General features: G+C 37.8%; 2 protein-coding genes across 5 annotated transcripts in view; one reads left to right on the forward strand and one right to left on the reverse strand.

The window, feature by feature from the left end:
- The first annotated feature begins 793 nt into the window (after positions 1-793).
- Positions 794-13181, forward strand: LOC148714235 (protein TIC110, chloroplastic-like). The gene is made up of 8 exons (XM_088717745.2): positions 794-1065; positions 3568-3802; positions 4047-4133; positions 4230-4350; positions 9169-9323; positions 10676-10801; positions 10931-11899; positions 12710-13181. Exons 1-8 carry the CDS (start codon positions 899-901, stop codon positions 12953-12955), a joined length of 2106 nt encoding a protein of 701 aa, XP_088573871.1. The 5' UTR covers positions 794-898; the 3' UTR covers positions 12956-13181.
- A 1453-nt stretch (positions 13182-14634) lies between these two features.
- The window catches only part of LOC103714806 (proline--tRNA ligase, cytoplasmic), a 42529-nt gene continuing 39482 nt past the window's right edge, over positions 14635-17681 (reverse strand). For all 4 annotated transcript variants that reach the window (XM_089929454.1, XM_089929455.1, XM_089929453.1 and 1 more), the window contains exons 12-13: positions 16656-16749; positions 14635-15032 (exon numbers count right to left, since the gene is read on the reverse strand). In XM_089929454.1, the coding sequence (XP_089785580.1) occupies positions 14968-15032; positions 16656-16749 (159 nt within the window). In that variant the 3' untranslated portion in view covers positions 14635-14967. The remainder of the gene's footprint in view (positions 15033-16655; positions 16750-17681) is intronic.

The following is a 17681-nucleotide window of genomic DNA, read 5'->3' on the forward strand; positions in this document are numbered from 1 at the left end:
TAAAAATTTGAGTATTCAACTAATATTCGTATCTGTATCTATATATCTAAAAAAAAAATATACGGATATGGATAAATAATTATTTAATTTATATCCAAATATCTGATTCTATTTGTAACCATATTTAATTTTATACAACATTCATCAATCTTTAAGAAACCAAATGACAAGATAATATACTATTAACTTGATATATCATCAATTTAGTAATACTTTTGAGTTTTGATCATAAAATTTAGTTATTTAATTTATATCTATTATAAATTCATATTTTCAGTATTTATTTTGTATATATATTTATATAAATTTTGATATATATATATATATTTGTATCCATATTTATTAAATAAATAAATATTAATATTAATATATGATTAATTCATTTTATTTCTGCCCTGCTCGTGGCCATTGACATCTTTCTTCCATCGTTTTAAACCCACCGAAATATAACAAAAATACTTTTTTTTTTTTTTGCTGAAAAAAAAAGGGGAAGGGGGGAGGAAAGGACAAGCCCACCCCCAACCACTGGGCCCCCACCCCGCCAGGAGAATGTTCGATGCGGGTAGACCGAGTCGTGTGTTGGGCACCCCGACCTATTTTACTCATACCCTTTTCACCCGTGGGCCGGCTTAGTTATCCAATCCGACCCTCCGTGTGAGTACATCATACCTAACACCACCCACCCAGGCTACCAACAAAAAAAAAAAAAAAAAAAAAAACTTAACAAATAAACCAACCGACGTGACTCTGACGCTAGGATTTTGCGTCGGCCCACGTGTATTATTACACTGCAGGGCTCATGGAGGAGAGGAATATGGCGCTTGTGTGGGCCTGAGACGCGCGGCGCCGGAGTCAAGAGTCGCCGATCTCTGAAACGACCGGCGCGGGGATTGGGGACATGGCGAGCGGAAGCGGGAGAGGGATACTGGAGAGCTTTATGCGGGATATCTCCCTCAAATCCCTCTTCAGCGGCGGCAGCGGGCGGAGGAAGGTCGCGGAGGACGACCCCGCCCCCATTCCCCAGCTCTCCCCCATCGCAAACTCCGTCGTCTCTCGCTGCTCCAGGTATATATTGCTACTTTCTTGATCTCGACCTCATCTTGTTTTGTTGCTCACGAATCGCTATCTGGCATATCTTTATAATCTATTTACTCTGTTAGCATCATTTCCTTCTGGAATAATTGTCAAGTATACTTAATGCGATTCTCTTTATTGTGCATCTTGAAATGGGAATATGACATCCTAAGATCAAATGATATGCATCGTCAAGTATATATAAGATAGGTAGGTCAATTGTCGGACTCGTATTTGTAGGTAGTAAACTGCTGGTTTTTTAGGCTGATGAAGGCCTCTTTAAATTTTCTAGCAAAAAAAAAGGCCTCTTTAAATTACTCATGTTTAGTTTTCTCGAGTGCGCTAAGTATCTTAGATTGCTCTGGTACGGATCCAAATTTATATGGTTTATCAGAGACAAATTTGGCCAAATTTTGAAATGTAAGCATGGGTGCCATGCAAGACTGTTTTAGTCAGGGTGTGTAAGGCATGCATGAATACCCATTGATTGTGCGTGGCCTTTTTGGGGGTTCATATTTGATAATGCTGGAGCATGTCATGTATGGACACTTCTGAGTTCTCAGTGAGGTGCCAAAAGTAGGGTGTCTATAAGTAGGACTTGTAGAATCCTGGTTAATATATGACTCAGGATCTCGTTAAAAATAAGACTCCAAACTATTAGAGAGCTTGCCGCAGACTCATAGGTATCCACCTTCCTCACAAGCCAGAGAACGGGACTCCATTTCCCCCAAACCCTTCTCTCCTAACTTCCCTCTGAACGTGTTGAGCAGGCTTACTCTAAAGAGAACTACTAAAACAATACTAATCACAAAATAGTGAAGATTTGACCCCTAGGATTAAAATAGAAATCTGAAATTAAAAAAATAGTGGAAAGTAAATCTCTCCAAAGTTAGAATACCTAGATTAGGACCAATTCTATATAATGTTATGACAAGGTGCGTGACACTTGAATGCCTGTATTACAAAGACATTAATGAATAGCTTGTTGACTTTTAACAATCCAACCGAATGTCTGTTCAGGGGCTAAGGCTTCTTTATGGTGGCTTTTAAAGCTTATCCACTCACATCCCATACTTATGATCAACATGTTACAAAATTTATAAATTCAGGATATGTCAGACCAATTTTAGTTTCTACTTAGATTTTATAACTTTTCAATAATGGCTAAGCTTTTTCCCTAGTTCAGCTATGTTGCACCATCAAACACTAACCTCCAACATCAACTTAGAGTCCATGTTAGGGGTTTTATAATTCTAATTTCCTTATCAGCATTCTATATTTTGTCTCTTTTAAATTGATCAGACAGACTATAATCAACTGTGAAATCACTATTATCTGGCCACTATTTGTCGCTATTTTCCTTGCTTACTGTGGCATCCTTATTTTTAGCTTCCTTTTAAAGAGGTAGTGAAAGTTTCAAATAGGTTATGATTTCATGAATTCAAACGTGAAATGAGAAATCGTCGAGGAATTTGTTGCACCAAAGTTTTAAATCCTGACCCAAGACCAAATATTGGTCTAGGACTGGGTCTCAGTATAGTTCCTACGCTTGGGATGGGTTGGAATCCCAGTAATTCACCGGGACACTGATTTTTTATTTTTATTTTTTAAAAATTTTCTCTGTTATTTCGGTAGTTTATTCTTTTTAATGATTGTTTAGAAGTCCTTTAGATTTGTTTGTCATAATTTAGGATTAAAGTAGGCACTTTGTGGCGATGAGAGGATTTATGGTGCTAATATTGGTAATGGCATCAATTCAATATTGGGATTATGGTGCCCATGACTTGTGCTCTCTCCCCTTCTTCCTCCCTTATTCATTCCTCTGCTATGTTTTGTGTTAGAGATGTACTAGTACAAGGTGTTTACTTGGGGCTAAGACTCACTGCAGGAGATGGGAGCCCGTGCAGAAGGCTGAAGTCCTCTTAAGGCTAAAAGCTCAAGTAGAGGCTCCAAATGTGGAATGCCTGAAGTCTCGTCCTACCTGGTACCGGCTGGTCCTGTTCACCAAGGCAATCTATGCCAGCCAATACCATCTGGGATTACCTGGTCTTATAAGTATCAGAGTCTTGGACCTGTCCCAATATTTGATCGCTCATAGGTCTGTCCTGGCCTGATCTGGGACATTTAGGATAGATCAGTACCGACCACGTCTTTAAACCTGTTGGATATATATGTTATCTTAAGTGTTTAGTTTCATTATCTCCCAAATTCTATGGTAGGTGGTGCAAATTCTCATGTTTGTCACTGGAATCATATGTCCCCTTGCAAAACAATGGTCTAACTTCTGGGAGTTGAATCCTTTGAACCCACAAACAAGATATTCGATTACTGAGTTTTAGACACCAATTCTTATGGATGTTTTTCTCCACACTTTTCAGTATTGTTTATTCTGTGGATTGTGGATGTATCAAATCCTATTACTTTTCTTGTCCCACTTCTATCACTTTTAAAATGCTTGATGCGACCAGGAGTTAGTAATTGTTTGGTTTACAGGATTCTTCTCCTCTCAACAGAGAAGTTGCAGCAGTGTTTTGAGACTGAGTTGCCTGCTGAGGTCAAGCAACCCACCGTGTATGCAAGACATTTATTAGAGTACTGCTGTTATAAAGCTCTTCAAGTGTTGACTGATCGTCCAGAATATTTGGCTGATAAAGATTTTCATCGCTTAACATATGACATGATGCTTGCTTGGGAAGCCCCTGGTGAAGGAAATAAATCTTTATCAAAAGTGAGACACCTACAATTTTTAGAAGTGGATATTTGTAAGAAGTTCTGATATTATTTAATGCCCTTTTTCCATATAGATTTTAATTTGATGTTCCATAAAAAAATCATGTTACTATTTGCTAATGAAATTATATCGCCCATACTACTTCCTAGATTTCACCCTGGTCTTTTATTATATAGATTCAAGGTCATGAGAATTTTACTTTTGTTTTGGACCTTATTGTGGCACATATTTGTTGCATTAGGGAACCACTTCTTGTAACCATTTAGAAGTTGAGGATGAGGATGGGGCATCGCTCTTTTATACAAATTCTACATGCATAGCTGTTCAGGTTAGTTTTTTTTGTACTGATTCATTTATTGTAATTACTGTGTCACATTTTAGTTATGCATAGGTGTCAATTCTATCATTTTCATTGGTTGTCCAGGTCGATGACAAGAAAACTGTTGGACTAGAAGCTTTTGCCCGAATAGCTTCTGCTTGTCCTGCAATAGCTGATTTGATCACTGTTCACAACCTCTGTGATGCACTTACAATCTCATCAAGTGGTCAGCTCCATTTTCTCATCTATGACAAGTACCTCAAAAGCCTAGACAAGTATGATCTGATTTCCTGATTCAAGGACTCTATTCCAAACTCATCTATTCTTTTGCATGTGTTTACCCACTACTAAAGTTCCATTTCTGAATATGTTGTGAAATGATCATATCCTTTCAATTTCGTACCTGCTATTAAGGTTTAGGAGTCCTTCATATTTTGCATGTATGCTTTATAAAAGAGTAAGCAATGTGTTCATCAGTGCTCAGTGTTTTGTGATGTCACCTATAAAACACTTGAATTTCTTCATCGACAGGAGCAAAATATCATTTTTAAAAAGAAAGCTAGATTCTTGAAAATATACTGATGCCTTTTCTCTTTTTCTGAGGTCATCTCATAATTTGACATTTCAAAGTAACATGGTTGGCTGCAAGCAAGCATTTTTACAATCATCTCAAATTCTCAATAAAGCTGTTCTTACTATAATCTCGAGCTTGTTGGACTAAAATGGGACTCTAGGTCAACATTTCAACATTTGCATGGAGAATTAGGTGAAAAAGAAGATAATATTGCCAGAAAATTGGTATATAGAACCAAAAGAGAGATGTGCATCTTGTCATATTCTTCAGCTTACTCTTTCAGCTTGTAAAGATGCTCTGTGCTTGCATGCTATGTAGAAAATAGGAAGAGTTTAACTAACTTGTAGATCTGTTTCTTTTCTAGTTTGGGTGAGGTTTTGTCCATTACAAGTGGCTGCTAAAACCTATGAGGATTCAGTTACATGAGAACCGAGTTTGTGTGCCATGGAGTAACCTTCATTCCTTTATCAGATTATATCTTTTTAGAACATCTAATCTTAGCACATGCAGGAAACTGCTCAGTGATGTTTTGAGATTTTTTACAGAGGCAGTTATGAATAATTCAGGTTTAATACCTTTGATTTGTTTCTTTTTTTCTTGTTTTTCTGAACATCGTTGATGAAAAGGAGTTGAACATTGTTGTACTTGGTTTTGGGAAATCTAGAAGCTTTTCAATCACGAGAGTCTGGAATAGGTATGCTACTAATTACTGTTAGAACCTGTGTAAGCAAAACAAACTTTTGGACCACTTTTTTTCGAGATGTAGTCAACCTGACATTAAATCTTTATGAGTTGATATCAAGATCTTGGCCAAGGTCTTGTTTCAGAAGTAAAATTTGCCCATTAAGGCAATCATGTCTTGGCATCTTTTGTATGTGGCAAGTGTTTTGATATCCTTCACTTTTCTTTTTCGTTTTCTTTTTCCATGTCTTCCTGGATATTCTGTTTAAGAATCTGTGCACACATGATGTCCAAACACCAGGTGTGTCTGATATCTCCACATCAGGCAGGAAGGGATGAAGAAGAGAGGTGGTGGATGGATGAAGAAGTCAGAGGGACTAAGAGGAGGTTGTGATCCCCTAATCTTGAGAATTTTGGAATACTGGAAATGAACTCTCTAGAGGGATTCTGGTATCTAGGATCTTGGAAAAATATAGTGCTTGGAGGATCAACAGCCTCCTAGATCCCTTCAACCTCTCTCATTCTTAGCCTTATCTAACTTTGCAACTCCCAGTAGTCCAGGATACATCATTGGGAGCCGGTGCCACATGGGTTTCTAATGATTATGTTAAGAAAAAAACAATCACCAGAACTGATGCCATAAAAGTTGGTACTTTATGAATATTTATTCAGTTATTGTCAGCATTACCATTCTTATGCAATTTTTGAGATTTTGTTTTTATATACATGGGTTTCTAATGATTATGTTAAGAAAAAAACAATCACCAGAACTGATGCCATAAAAGTTGGTCCTTTATGAATATTCATTCATTTATTGTCAGCATTACCATTCTTATGCAATCTTTGAGATTTTGTTTTTATATGTAAATGTGTATATACCAGTTATAAGGAGTATAAAGTTTGCTTGTGATTGGTCTTTCTTTCAGTACCTTTTTGAGGTTTTCCACACCATTTTCTCTAATAATAAGTGGTTTGGGGTGCTTGACCTCCGCTATTAATTTCACAAATAGACCTGTTTGTTTCTTCGAATTCGTTATTCAAAGTTGTTGAAAAAAGTTGATATATTTGTTGATATACATTTCTATGTTTTCTTTTAAGTGATTAAAAATTTATTAAGGTATAACTAGGAGGTAAGTATAAAGATAAAAGGGGGGAGATAAAATCAACATAGATGATCCTTTGGCACTATTGCCTTATGCTTTATGGAATGCCTGATTAAGAACGATATCTCAAGGTTTGACATGTTGAGAATCAAACAAATATCAACTACGTGTGGGCTGTGCACCATATCAACAAAGGGCATGAACTGGTCCTCTAACATGGTCAGCATGCCCTTGGTACGGCCTTTTTTGACCTCCAAAATTGTTTTCCCCCTTTTCCTTAGTTTTATAGTCTTGATGCTTTGTCTCTGTGATATGGTAAGCGTATCAATTTAAATGCCCTAGTCATGGTTTTTGTATGGTATCTTCTATGTCATAACAACACATAACTTGGAATTATAGATACTTTAAAACATGTGTTATAATTAATAATTGAAATGCAATTAGGTTACAAGAAATCATTGAATCAATGAATGCTACTGGAGCTTTTGAAGATTCAAGATGAAATAGTCTACAACCAGTACTCATTCCAAAAGTAACAAAAAAATGTATACATATATGATATTATTGAACAACTTTGAAATGTTTCTGGCATACAACTGCAGCCTCTCACCTTGATACCATATTGAGTGCCTAGAGGGCTTGTCGTTGTCACCGCATAGCAGGTTGATGTTGTGCACTTGGTAGAGGGAGTCACACAACTGCTCGAGTATAATGTACTAGTATGGGACTGATGGCGTTGGCTCATATCCTCCTTGTATTGCACCTCGTCATAAATATGCGGACCTTTGTTTCCTTGATTGTGATCTGGGAGTCATCCTTTTAAGTCCCACAACTTAAACCTCCCAAGTTTTTCTTTTTTGAGAATTAATGGTACTTCCTTTGAATCTCGGGGAAATGTATCTGGATAGCTCCCGGATTTTCCCTAAGCTTGTTCCTACCTTGAAATGGTGGAAAACAGACTAAATAACCAATTCAAAAGTTACCTTGAGCAGTATTGAGAAGTATAGATCAGTCTGATTCTAGGGTGATAGGTACCCAATAAGCCCCTCGCTGCCCTGATTTGGCCTGAGATGGGCAGTATTGGTCCAGTTTGGCTGATTCTAGAGAAAATTGACATTTCCTATAGTGGCCAATATGGGAACCATATTACCCAGCTTTTCATAACCCGAGTAAATGTGCTATTTAGTTGGTTGAATTTCTACGAAAAACCTTCTAAATCCATTGATCCAAGTGACAGTTCACTTGATGCTCTCAACATATAAACATTTAGAAGGTTCTGGGATTTGAGTATAATACCATGTGTGTTCAGAAGGGCATGGTCCTTCTGTTGTCACTGACTGGAATATTTTAGAAATTCTCAAATCTGGAGAAATTGTAATCCTACCCAAGTGATCTTTATTGAACTTACATCTAAATCTTAGTAAGTGTCAGTGATGAAACTATGTTTACTTGAGAATGAAGGTTGCAATTGGATGCTGCTGCGTGCTACTATAGGATCTCGGATAAATTTCTGCTGGTTATCTGAAATCTTTGAGTAGTTACCCCCCCCCCCTTTTTGCTTCTTTGAGCTCTTTTAAGTAGCTTTCTGTGGCCAGTTTATCTTTTTATATAGATAATGTGGTATCTTTTAAGGTTAGACTAACCATATTGCAGAGAATATCACCTTTTAAGATTGCATCAAGGTTTGTTGTACCAGTGTGTACAACTCTATCTAGACGTACCATACCATGCTGGTATTGAATCGAGACTCGGTACGACGGATGCACCGAGTCTCGATATGCCGAATTGACCCTCATCCCTAGCATACTGACATCACATCATCATGGTATCGATGCGGGGTCTGGTATCAAGACGGTGAACCTTGGATTCATACTAAGGAAATTGATGCATAACCATTTTGGTGTGAAGAACTTAATTTCAACCTCTCTAGATTGGAATTTGTCAACTTTTGGTATTGTTGGGTTTGTCCATGCATAACCTTTGAGATGAAAATCTGCTTGTTTTTGATGTTCCTGGGTATCTTTTCTACATAGCTAGAAGTCATGCATTTGTGGAATCTCTTTACATTGAAGTAGCAAGTCTGGTAGAAGTTTTACATGTCAGTGTGTGAAATGCTTTGCATGTGAGAGAGGTGCCTTTTGTATCATCAATGAATTCAAAGCACTTCATAGTTTCTTCCCCTGAAAAATATTGTTGTACTTTTTTTATTTTTTATAGGCATGTTCTTTGCAGTGCCTTCTGGTTAGATCCTGAGTTTTTGCTCCACTATGCTAATGTCTTGGGTCAATCACTGCTGATTTGCGTGGCAGTAACATAAAATTTCCTGAATACAAGGCTTTTACTTATTTATTTATTTAGTGTGTGTAAAGAAAGCTGCATCTTCGGATGTAATTCTAGATGAATGGCCAACTGCTAAACTGCTACTTTATTTGGCAACCAAATTCAGTTGCTTTTATGTAAAATGAAGCACGGCAAAGTTTCCTGGCAGTGCATAAAATATATGCAGAAGAAAGATAGCAGAAGTCAACCTTCTTTGTTGGATGTTTGTCATCAAAGATCTGGGATGTATGATATTTTTCATGTTTAAAATGTCTTTCCTTATGCTTAGAGGTTGAGTTGGTGTCTTGCAATAGGATTGTTTTTCTTTCAATCACGTGCTTACAATTTTTACATTTTGAACCCGCAGAAATATATAGGCGGAAGCTACAGCAGTCTGTAACTGCTGGAGAATTGAGTGAGGAGGATGTCGCTACTTTACTGCGTTTACGAGTTCTTCTCTGTATTCCTCAGGAAGCTGTTGATGCAGCACATGCTGACATCTGTGGTCGCCTGTTTGAAAAGGTATCCAAGTTTGCCATGCTGGTCTCTGAGCTTAGACTCGCAGTTTCTAGTTTCTCTCTGTATGCATCTCCTGAAATATAGCCAGTATGTTATATATTTTAATAGCCAGTATGTTATATAGTTTAAGTATTGTTGAGCACTTCCAGTGTGCTTCATCTAAGTAAAGAAGGAAAATCATGAAATGTTCCATTTCCGAAGTCAAGTGATGAGTCAAACTATGTTGATGCTACGAGATAGCTCATGATGTTCATATCGATCTATTATGCACCTCTGCATCTAGCATTGGGTAGACCTCGTACAATAATTATCCTAGTTCTAGCCAATAGTATAACAACCTCTTCCCTGCTCCCTCAATCTTAATTAACTCACGTCCTGTCAGCGCATTGTGTCTAATTATACTGGAGCAAATCGATACAAGTAGCTAAAGATCTCGCATTTGACATCTCTGGCCGAACAATTAGGCAACACTACAACGCTTAGGTCAAAATCTTTGTTTTCCCGCAAAGGTCGATACAATATGACTAATAATACCGGATCCAGGCAGAATGGGAATATACACCTCTGGATGACCGAAGAACCGAAAGAGATGCTGGTAAAATATGGGGTCTCCCCCTCCAGATATTCTTTGGCAGATTATCTAGATCTAGATACTCGCTCAGTAAAGAGAGTTGTAGGTTCATAGAACATAAAAAGAGTACGCACGCTAACTCTGGATAGTTGCGAAGCCTTCTATGGTATGGATACTTTGCTTGCAGTAGAGAGGGAAGTAGTGACTGTAAGCTAAAAGTATCCCACTTGCTTCAGTCAAATCTAAGTCAGTGTTGAGATGCTAAAAGAAAAGATTCTACTTTACTTTGAATAAATTCAATAGTCTAAAAACCAGTAGAAATCTAAAATTGTGATAGTAGATTATTATATCCCCAAACTGCATCTATGGTAGGCAAATGGATAACTAGCAGAGTACGAATGCAATTTAATCTTTCCTTTTGTCCCATTCATATATTTTAAATATTCAACCCTTTTTTGCTTTTGCTGTTTGTTTTTTAATTCTTCCCGCCGAGTGTTAGTCACACTGTTTGCACTTTTTTGTTTTGTTGTTTGCTTTGTAGTTCGACACTGTATTCTTTTTTAATCTTCGAAGGATGGGAACTTATGTACTTATGTACATATTTGTGTAAAAGTGAAAACAGACTGAAGACTTATAAATTCTGGTTGCAAACTTATATTGTGTTATTTTGCATATCAAAGAAGATTATCTTGTTAATGAATAATTATTTTATCATGAATCCATTGATTGATAATTGACATCTGTGTTTCTGTGTTTTTGACTAATGCATAATTGAATTTTTCAGGTTGTGAAGGATGCAATTGCATCAGGTGTTGAGGGGTATGATGCTGAAGTTAGAGCTTCCGTAAGAAAAGCTTCTCAAGGCTTGCGCCTTACAAAGGATGCTGCCATGGCCATTGCTAGCAAAGCAGTATGTTTTTTTTCCCCTAATAGCAAGACCAACTTTTGCGCATGTGAAGGCACTTCTTTTGTGAAACTTGATGATGGTTGAGCCCTATTAAAGCAGCTAGACATGTTACTGAAAATATCTTTCATTCAGGTGCGCAAAGTGTTCATGAATTATATACAACGATCAAAAGGCGCAGGCAACAGAATTGAGGCTGCAAAAGAGCTGAAGAAAATGATAGCTTTTAACACCTTGGTCGTCACGGAATTGATATCTGACATAAAAGGAGAGCCCACAACAATTTCAGCCGAACCTGTCAAGGATGACTCTAAACAAACCGATGAAGAAGATGAATGGGAGTCCCTACAGACGCTAAGGAAGACAAGGCCCAGCAAAGATCTTGAAGCAAAGCTGGGCAAAGCGGGTCAGACAGAGATAAACCTCAAGGATGACCTTCCAGAGAGGGACAGGGCTGACCTTTACAGGACTTACTTGCTCTTCTGTCTTTCCGGGGAAGTTACTGTAGTTCCATTTGGGGCTCAAATCACTACAAAGAAAGACAATGCAGAATATTTGCTGCTAAATCAGCTTGGAGGAATTCTTGGGCTTACTGGTAAAGAGATAGTGGAAATACACAGGAACTTAGCTGAACAGGCATTCATGAAGCAGGCTGAGGTGATTCTAGCTGATGGGCAATTGACAAAAGCCAGGATCGAGCAGCTCAATGAGGTGCAGAAGCAGGTGGGCCTGCCTGCAGAATATGCCCAAAAGGTCATTAAGAATATAACCACCACAAAGATGGCAGCTGCAATTGAAACAGCTGTGAGTCAAGGGAGGATTGGTATACAACAGGTCCGAGAGTTAAAAGAAGCAAATGTTGATTTGGACAGCATGATCTCAGAACGCCTTCGTGAAAACCTCTTTAAGAAAACAGTGGAGGAGATTTTTTCATCAGGTACAGGTGTCTTTGATGAAGAAGAGGTTTATCAAAAAATCCCATCAGATCTTAGCATAGATGCTGAGAAGGCAAAAGGGGTTGTTCAGGACCTCGCTAAGGCTAGGCTATCCAACTCGTTGGTTCAAGCTGTTGCACTTCTTCGGCAGAGGAATCGAGAAGGAGTGGTATGGACTCTATATTATATATGGTGTTGAATTTTTATTCTGCTTATTCATCAGTAGTCTTAACATCTGTTTGTCAATTGCAAAAAGGGCAAAACAAACATCTGCATTAGATAAATGATTTGCAAGAAACTGTTTCTTTTCTTATCTAAGCTGGCAAAATACACATTTTTTTATTTTCCAGTTCTTATTCCTTTCAAACACACCCACCTTCAACATTGTCTGTGTGAAATTGCTTTTGTGATTTTTTTTTTTTTTTGAGGTCAGAGAAGTGGAAAACCCTGTGAAGTTGTTGATTAATTAGAAAGATAATTTGAGTTCACGGTTTTAGCAGCAGTATAGTTTTTTGCAATTATTCTATTGATAAAGGGTGTCATTTATTCTGCCCCTCATGATGGGTTAAGTTTTAATTCAATCACAATCAAGTAATCTATTATTATCTAAACACAACATGCCACTGTGTTAATTAAAAAATGATGGGATTGAGATGGATTAGATTACAGTTAATCATGATACAACTTACCAAGAAAGCAGTTTCTTATGTTTGCGGTATTCTAGAAAAGGTTGTCAACATAAGTGTTTTGTTGTTGGTGTATTTTGTGCTTCCTGGCACGAAGTAGCTTGTGCAGGTCTTATGCTAACAGTATGCGCACTGGAGTAGGTAATTTCACTTTTCTTGTATTAAACCTGGAAAATTCTTTTTAAACTATAAGCAGCATTCTGAACATTCATATTCTGCAAGTAATACAGATCAGATCTGTTGTTTTGACGACTCAAATGACATTGAAAAATGGTGAAAAATCTTGGCTGCAGGTTTCCTCCCTCAATGACATGCTTGCCTGCGACATGGCTGTCCCTTCCGAGCCCTTGTCTTGGTCCTCACAAGAAGAGCTTGCTGACCTGTACTGTGTTTATCTGAAGAGTATTCCAAAGCCAGAGCAGCTCTCCCGGTTGCAGTACTTGCTTGGGATCAGCGACTCAACGGCTGCCATGCTTCGTGACACAGCAGAGCGAGGAGCATTGCCAACGGGGAATGAGGAAGAGGAATTTGTATTTTAAATGCTCTCTAAGTTTTGTTTGTATTCTGCACTGTGATTCATATTTTACCTGAGAAAACTTCTGGCAACATTTGAGGCCTTGAGTGAGTGGCTTGCGTTTTTCTTGGACGATTGTACAGCTAGATATGGCATTTACATCCATCTATTTATGTTGTTCACCACTTCTCTTGGCAACTTAATTATGCCCTAGAGGCAACAGAGCTATCAGCAAGATCATTTACTCTGAACTGGAATCTTTAGATTTGATTTTAAGTTTAAAAATTACATAATCCAGGTTATGGCATTTTTTTTTCCCGCATGCTAAGATATGTCGTCTATGTACCGAGTCTTATACTAGTGCCATGCTATCATTATGTTATGGTGCGGGACCGGTTTGGCATATCAAATGTCAGTATATTCTTCATACCATGCATATGTTTCGCACTGATTTGATATGGTATGGCATACAATGTTTGGTGCTTTTGCAATTGATATCGTGTCAAAGCTCTATACCTTGCTCTATACAATCAAATGCCAGTGCTCATTTGATTGGTCTTATTTGTCAAGTGGGAGTATTGGATGGCTTTGAAGACCGCACTCAGCTAACGTATGCAGGAAAGTGAAGACCGGTTAAATGGCAGTACCATTGGTGGGGTTTCTCAGTTTAGGGAAATGAGAAAGGGGAAGGACTCGGCACAGATGTTGGGGGGGGGGGGATCGTTGAAAGAATTGGCTGAAGATTATGGGATGGACGGCGGCTTGGCAAACAGACAAATCACCGAAATATTCCACTGATTATAATTTTTGTTGGCTAAATTAATTTTCCCCAATAAGAAATGAGAAATGTGCAGGATTCCCATTATCAAATTCTACCAAATATTTAACTGCAAAAAATATTATAACGGAAACTCCACCCAATTTTTTCTGCAGTTTCATTTACAAGATTTGGACCCTTTTCCATAATTCAATCGTAACCTGCAATTCAATTGTACCATTTGCAACTGGAACATGCCCGATTACCAGCAAACAAGCAGCCCTTAGCAATGCTCAAGGAAATCCGTAACAAGTGCACACTTATACATCATGCACTCCTGAACAATGATGATTGATGCAACTACAGCCATCTATTAAGTGATCCTTTTGAATAACCTCGCACATTATGCATTAGCATCATGAATTACTAGAATAAATTTGGCGTTTAGTCGTCATAGCATTTGCAATGTCACTGGTCATGGGAAGGGTTGGGTCAACCCCGATAATTTGTCATTCCTCAGATGAGGGTCCGGGAGTATAATTTACAGAGAGAGAACCATCATCCACCATTCCAAATTGTTTACAATAGCAATATATTAGTCTTAAACTATTATTCACTGATTGCTCCGGGGAGAACTGAAATCTTCATGGTCCAAAGTTTAGCAAAAAATTGTCCAATTCAATTCTCAATTTTTATCCATTTCCTGTTTTAATGCAATGCAGACTCGCATCCAATTTCTGTCCCAAATGATTAACATAGCCATCCATCTCTAGAAATAAACATAAAGTAGAACAAGCATATATCGAGTGCTCTAAAGGTTTCAGCAAACGCAACCATACAAAAAATTACTTTATTCTCACGAGGCTCAAAATATATGTATGAAGGTTTTCTATGAAGAATGGAACCTGCTAGCCCGCATGCAATGCACCCATAGCCAGGAAAACATATAATAAAGTTGATATTTCTTTCAACTCAAGTGAGGGTGAACTTTATAATTGTTACCGTCTATTCAATCTTCTAATATATAGCTTGCACGATAGACAATAATAGGTTGCACAATGTAATATACCAATCTCTCATAATTTAAAAGCTCTGCAAAATCAGCCAAAGTCCAGTAATGCAACACCTCAATTTAACAAAATCAGTTGAGCAAAGCTCAAAAAAGATAATGTGTTACTGGGTGAAAAGTACAAATCCGTGCCCATGAGATAGGCACCATCTATTCTGAATGAATTTGGTGAATGACTATGAAAACCACAATCTTCAGATAGGCCAACTGGTTAGTAGCTTCGGCCCCAGTAAGTCCACTTCTTTGCAGGCTTTCCCGAGGCAAAGCAGAGAGTACCTACACATGAATTGATAATACTGTCGGTATGACCAGAAACAGTAATTCCACAGAAAGCACACGAATAAAATACCCATTGGAAAATATAAGGAAATATGGTTGGAATACAAAACAAACAAATGCCTAAGGCACTGAAATTCTGGAAGGTGAATTCATTTTGAGTGGAAGCAGATCGAAAAGATGAAAATGAATCAAACAGAATATTAATATGCGTAATACAAGTTAGCATATTTTCCATACAGAGGGACAAGACATAAAATACCGTAACTCAGGGAATTTGTTTTCCAAGATCTCCATTTTCTTTTGTATGATATTCCATGCCTTCATATGCCAAATGAAGGCTCATGAATCAGACACTTTATATTTGAAATGACCAGATTGTCCATGATAGGCTTAAGGGCTCCCACGAAGGAAATGAGTACATTTTAGTCAGTTAAATAGTTCAAGTAGGAAAAGTGGATTAAATTCATCCCAGGAGTTGTCAATGCAGGGATGGCCCAACCATACCAAACCGGACAATTTGGGGCATATCAAATAAGACTGGTCAGCGACTGGCACGGTTCAGCCTATTTATTTGAGACGGAGCTAATTCGCCTATTAAATACCCTCCAGCCCCCCAAAAAATGTGGTTCGCCTGCCCGTGAATCACGATAGTTCCAGCCCCCTTCCTTCCACATTCGACGGTTTCCGATAAGTCTCTCTCTCTCTCTCTCTCTCTCTTTTCCTCTATCTCCTCCCTCCATCCCTACCTATCCAGCTCTCCCGGTTGCTAGCTGGTACAACCTCCAATATTAGTTCGGCAAACCTTGTCTCAATGGGTAACAACTAGGTAAGCAGTTGCTCAAAAATATTTTATAAGCACAATATGCTCAACATTGGATCTTACAAATCAAATAGAAAGATTTCATTATTAATTACATTACTCATTTTTTGATCCTCCCCAAATGCTTGGGATAGGTTAGTTAAACATCTCGAGCACTTAATCAAAGAAACAAAGATTGATCTGTCTTTTTCTTTCTTTTTTTTTGGCGCGCTAAGATAAAATTTAAATATTGATAAACCATAAGACTGGTAAAAATTGGCCAGTTCAAGAATTATGATCAGATCCATGGTATGTGCGTGCAACATACTTGTATCTCTACTACATTTTATTATTCCTTGTAAGAGCTGCAATTGGTTTTAACGCTTCATTCATCACGAGCATTTCAAATGATTAGCATGAAGACTATTGATGTTCTTAGAATGTAGATCTACAATACTCTCAAATTCTATATAGACATACTTGATACATTTAAGAATTAAAATCATTAACTAGCACAATTAGGCATATATTAATGATATGGGGCCAATGATGGTAACAAAGAGAGTTTTATGCCATCCGATATGAGAGTATTGGTGCCATTCGCAGGGTAGTGCAATGCACAGTGTTGTGATATAAAGCACCAATCCCCTCGTGACACACAGTAATATAGCTTTTCTTGGTACTAGGGTTGGGCCCCATAGCATTTTTGCCCTTGGATATAGATCTCTCAATTAACAAAACCTGCTATAGATGAAGGCTTCATTCCACAACTAATCAGAAAGAATTCTAAACTATAAATAAAACATAAGCACATGGGATACCTTCAGGAAGTCTAGGCTGATCAAATGGCGTGCACAATGTCTTAGCAGCTCCATGTTCTCCCTTCGTTCGAGCCTTCACATCTTTTTCGACATCCTATATAAAGAAAACATATCACATCACTAACTTATATAGGACATAGCTGCACAATTTCAATTGTCTATTGAATCTAGTAATAAGACATCTTCAAAAATTCAGGCAAGTAATTGTGTTTCTACAATTAACTAGAAAAATAAATAAATAGAAGATATAACTCATAGAAAAAACTAAAAGCCCATTTCATCGTTTTAAATACTAGTACCAAACCCTATTCCATTTTTTTATTGGAATAATATAGTACCAGTCCAGTACCGACCATACGTACCAAACCCAGCAGCTTCAAAAGAAAAAGAAAAACTGCCGGTACGCAGCAGTAAGGTACCATCACTATGCACTGATATAGACTGGAACTGCCAGTAAGTACCAGGACATAGGGTGTCAACATCCTGGCACCTGGTGCCGGTTTCACATGGGCACAGTATGGTAACATTCTTGTTTTTTCCTTTTTTTTCCTTTTCTTTTCGAGAACCCAAGAAAAAAATAAACTAGACTGAACAACATGTCATGAAACCCTTGTTGTCTCAAATTGTTTCTGAGATATTTAGTGATTTTTGTAAGCAAGGAATTCACTGCTTTCAAAAAATGTGCGAAACAAAAGCAGGGGGTAACAGGAATTCTGTGCAATGCTATCTTCAAATCCAATCTCCATTTGATATTTTGCTAATTTGTAGAGGAACAAAATACAAAACAACAATGATACCAAACAAGCCGTAAACATCCAGACAACTCAAGAAAGACTAATTTTCTTACCAAAATCCCATATTTACAAGCACACAAACACACCCACACACCCCAAGCATGCACACATACGTGAACAAACACATGCACACACACACCCATGCTTGCAATGCAATCTCACACACACATGCACCCACATGCAAGAACATATGCATGCATGCATGCATGGATGTGCCTATTCTGAACCTGTC

The sequence above is a fragment of the Phoenix dactylifera genome, chromosome 3 (genome assembly GCF_051530095.1).
Source record: "Phoenix dactylifera cultivar Ajwa chromosome 3, Ajwa_hap1_PhDact_Kaust_v1.1, whole genome shotgun sequence".
Lineage (NCBI taxonomy): Eukaryota > Viridiplantae > Streptophyta > Magnoliopsida > Arecales > Arecaceae > Phoenix > Phoenix dactylifera.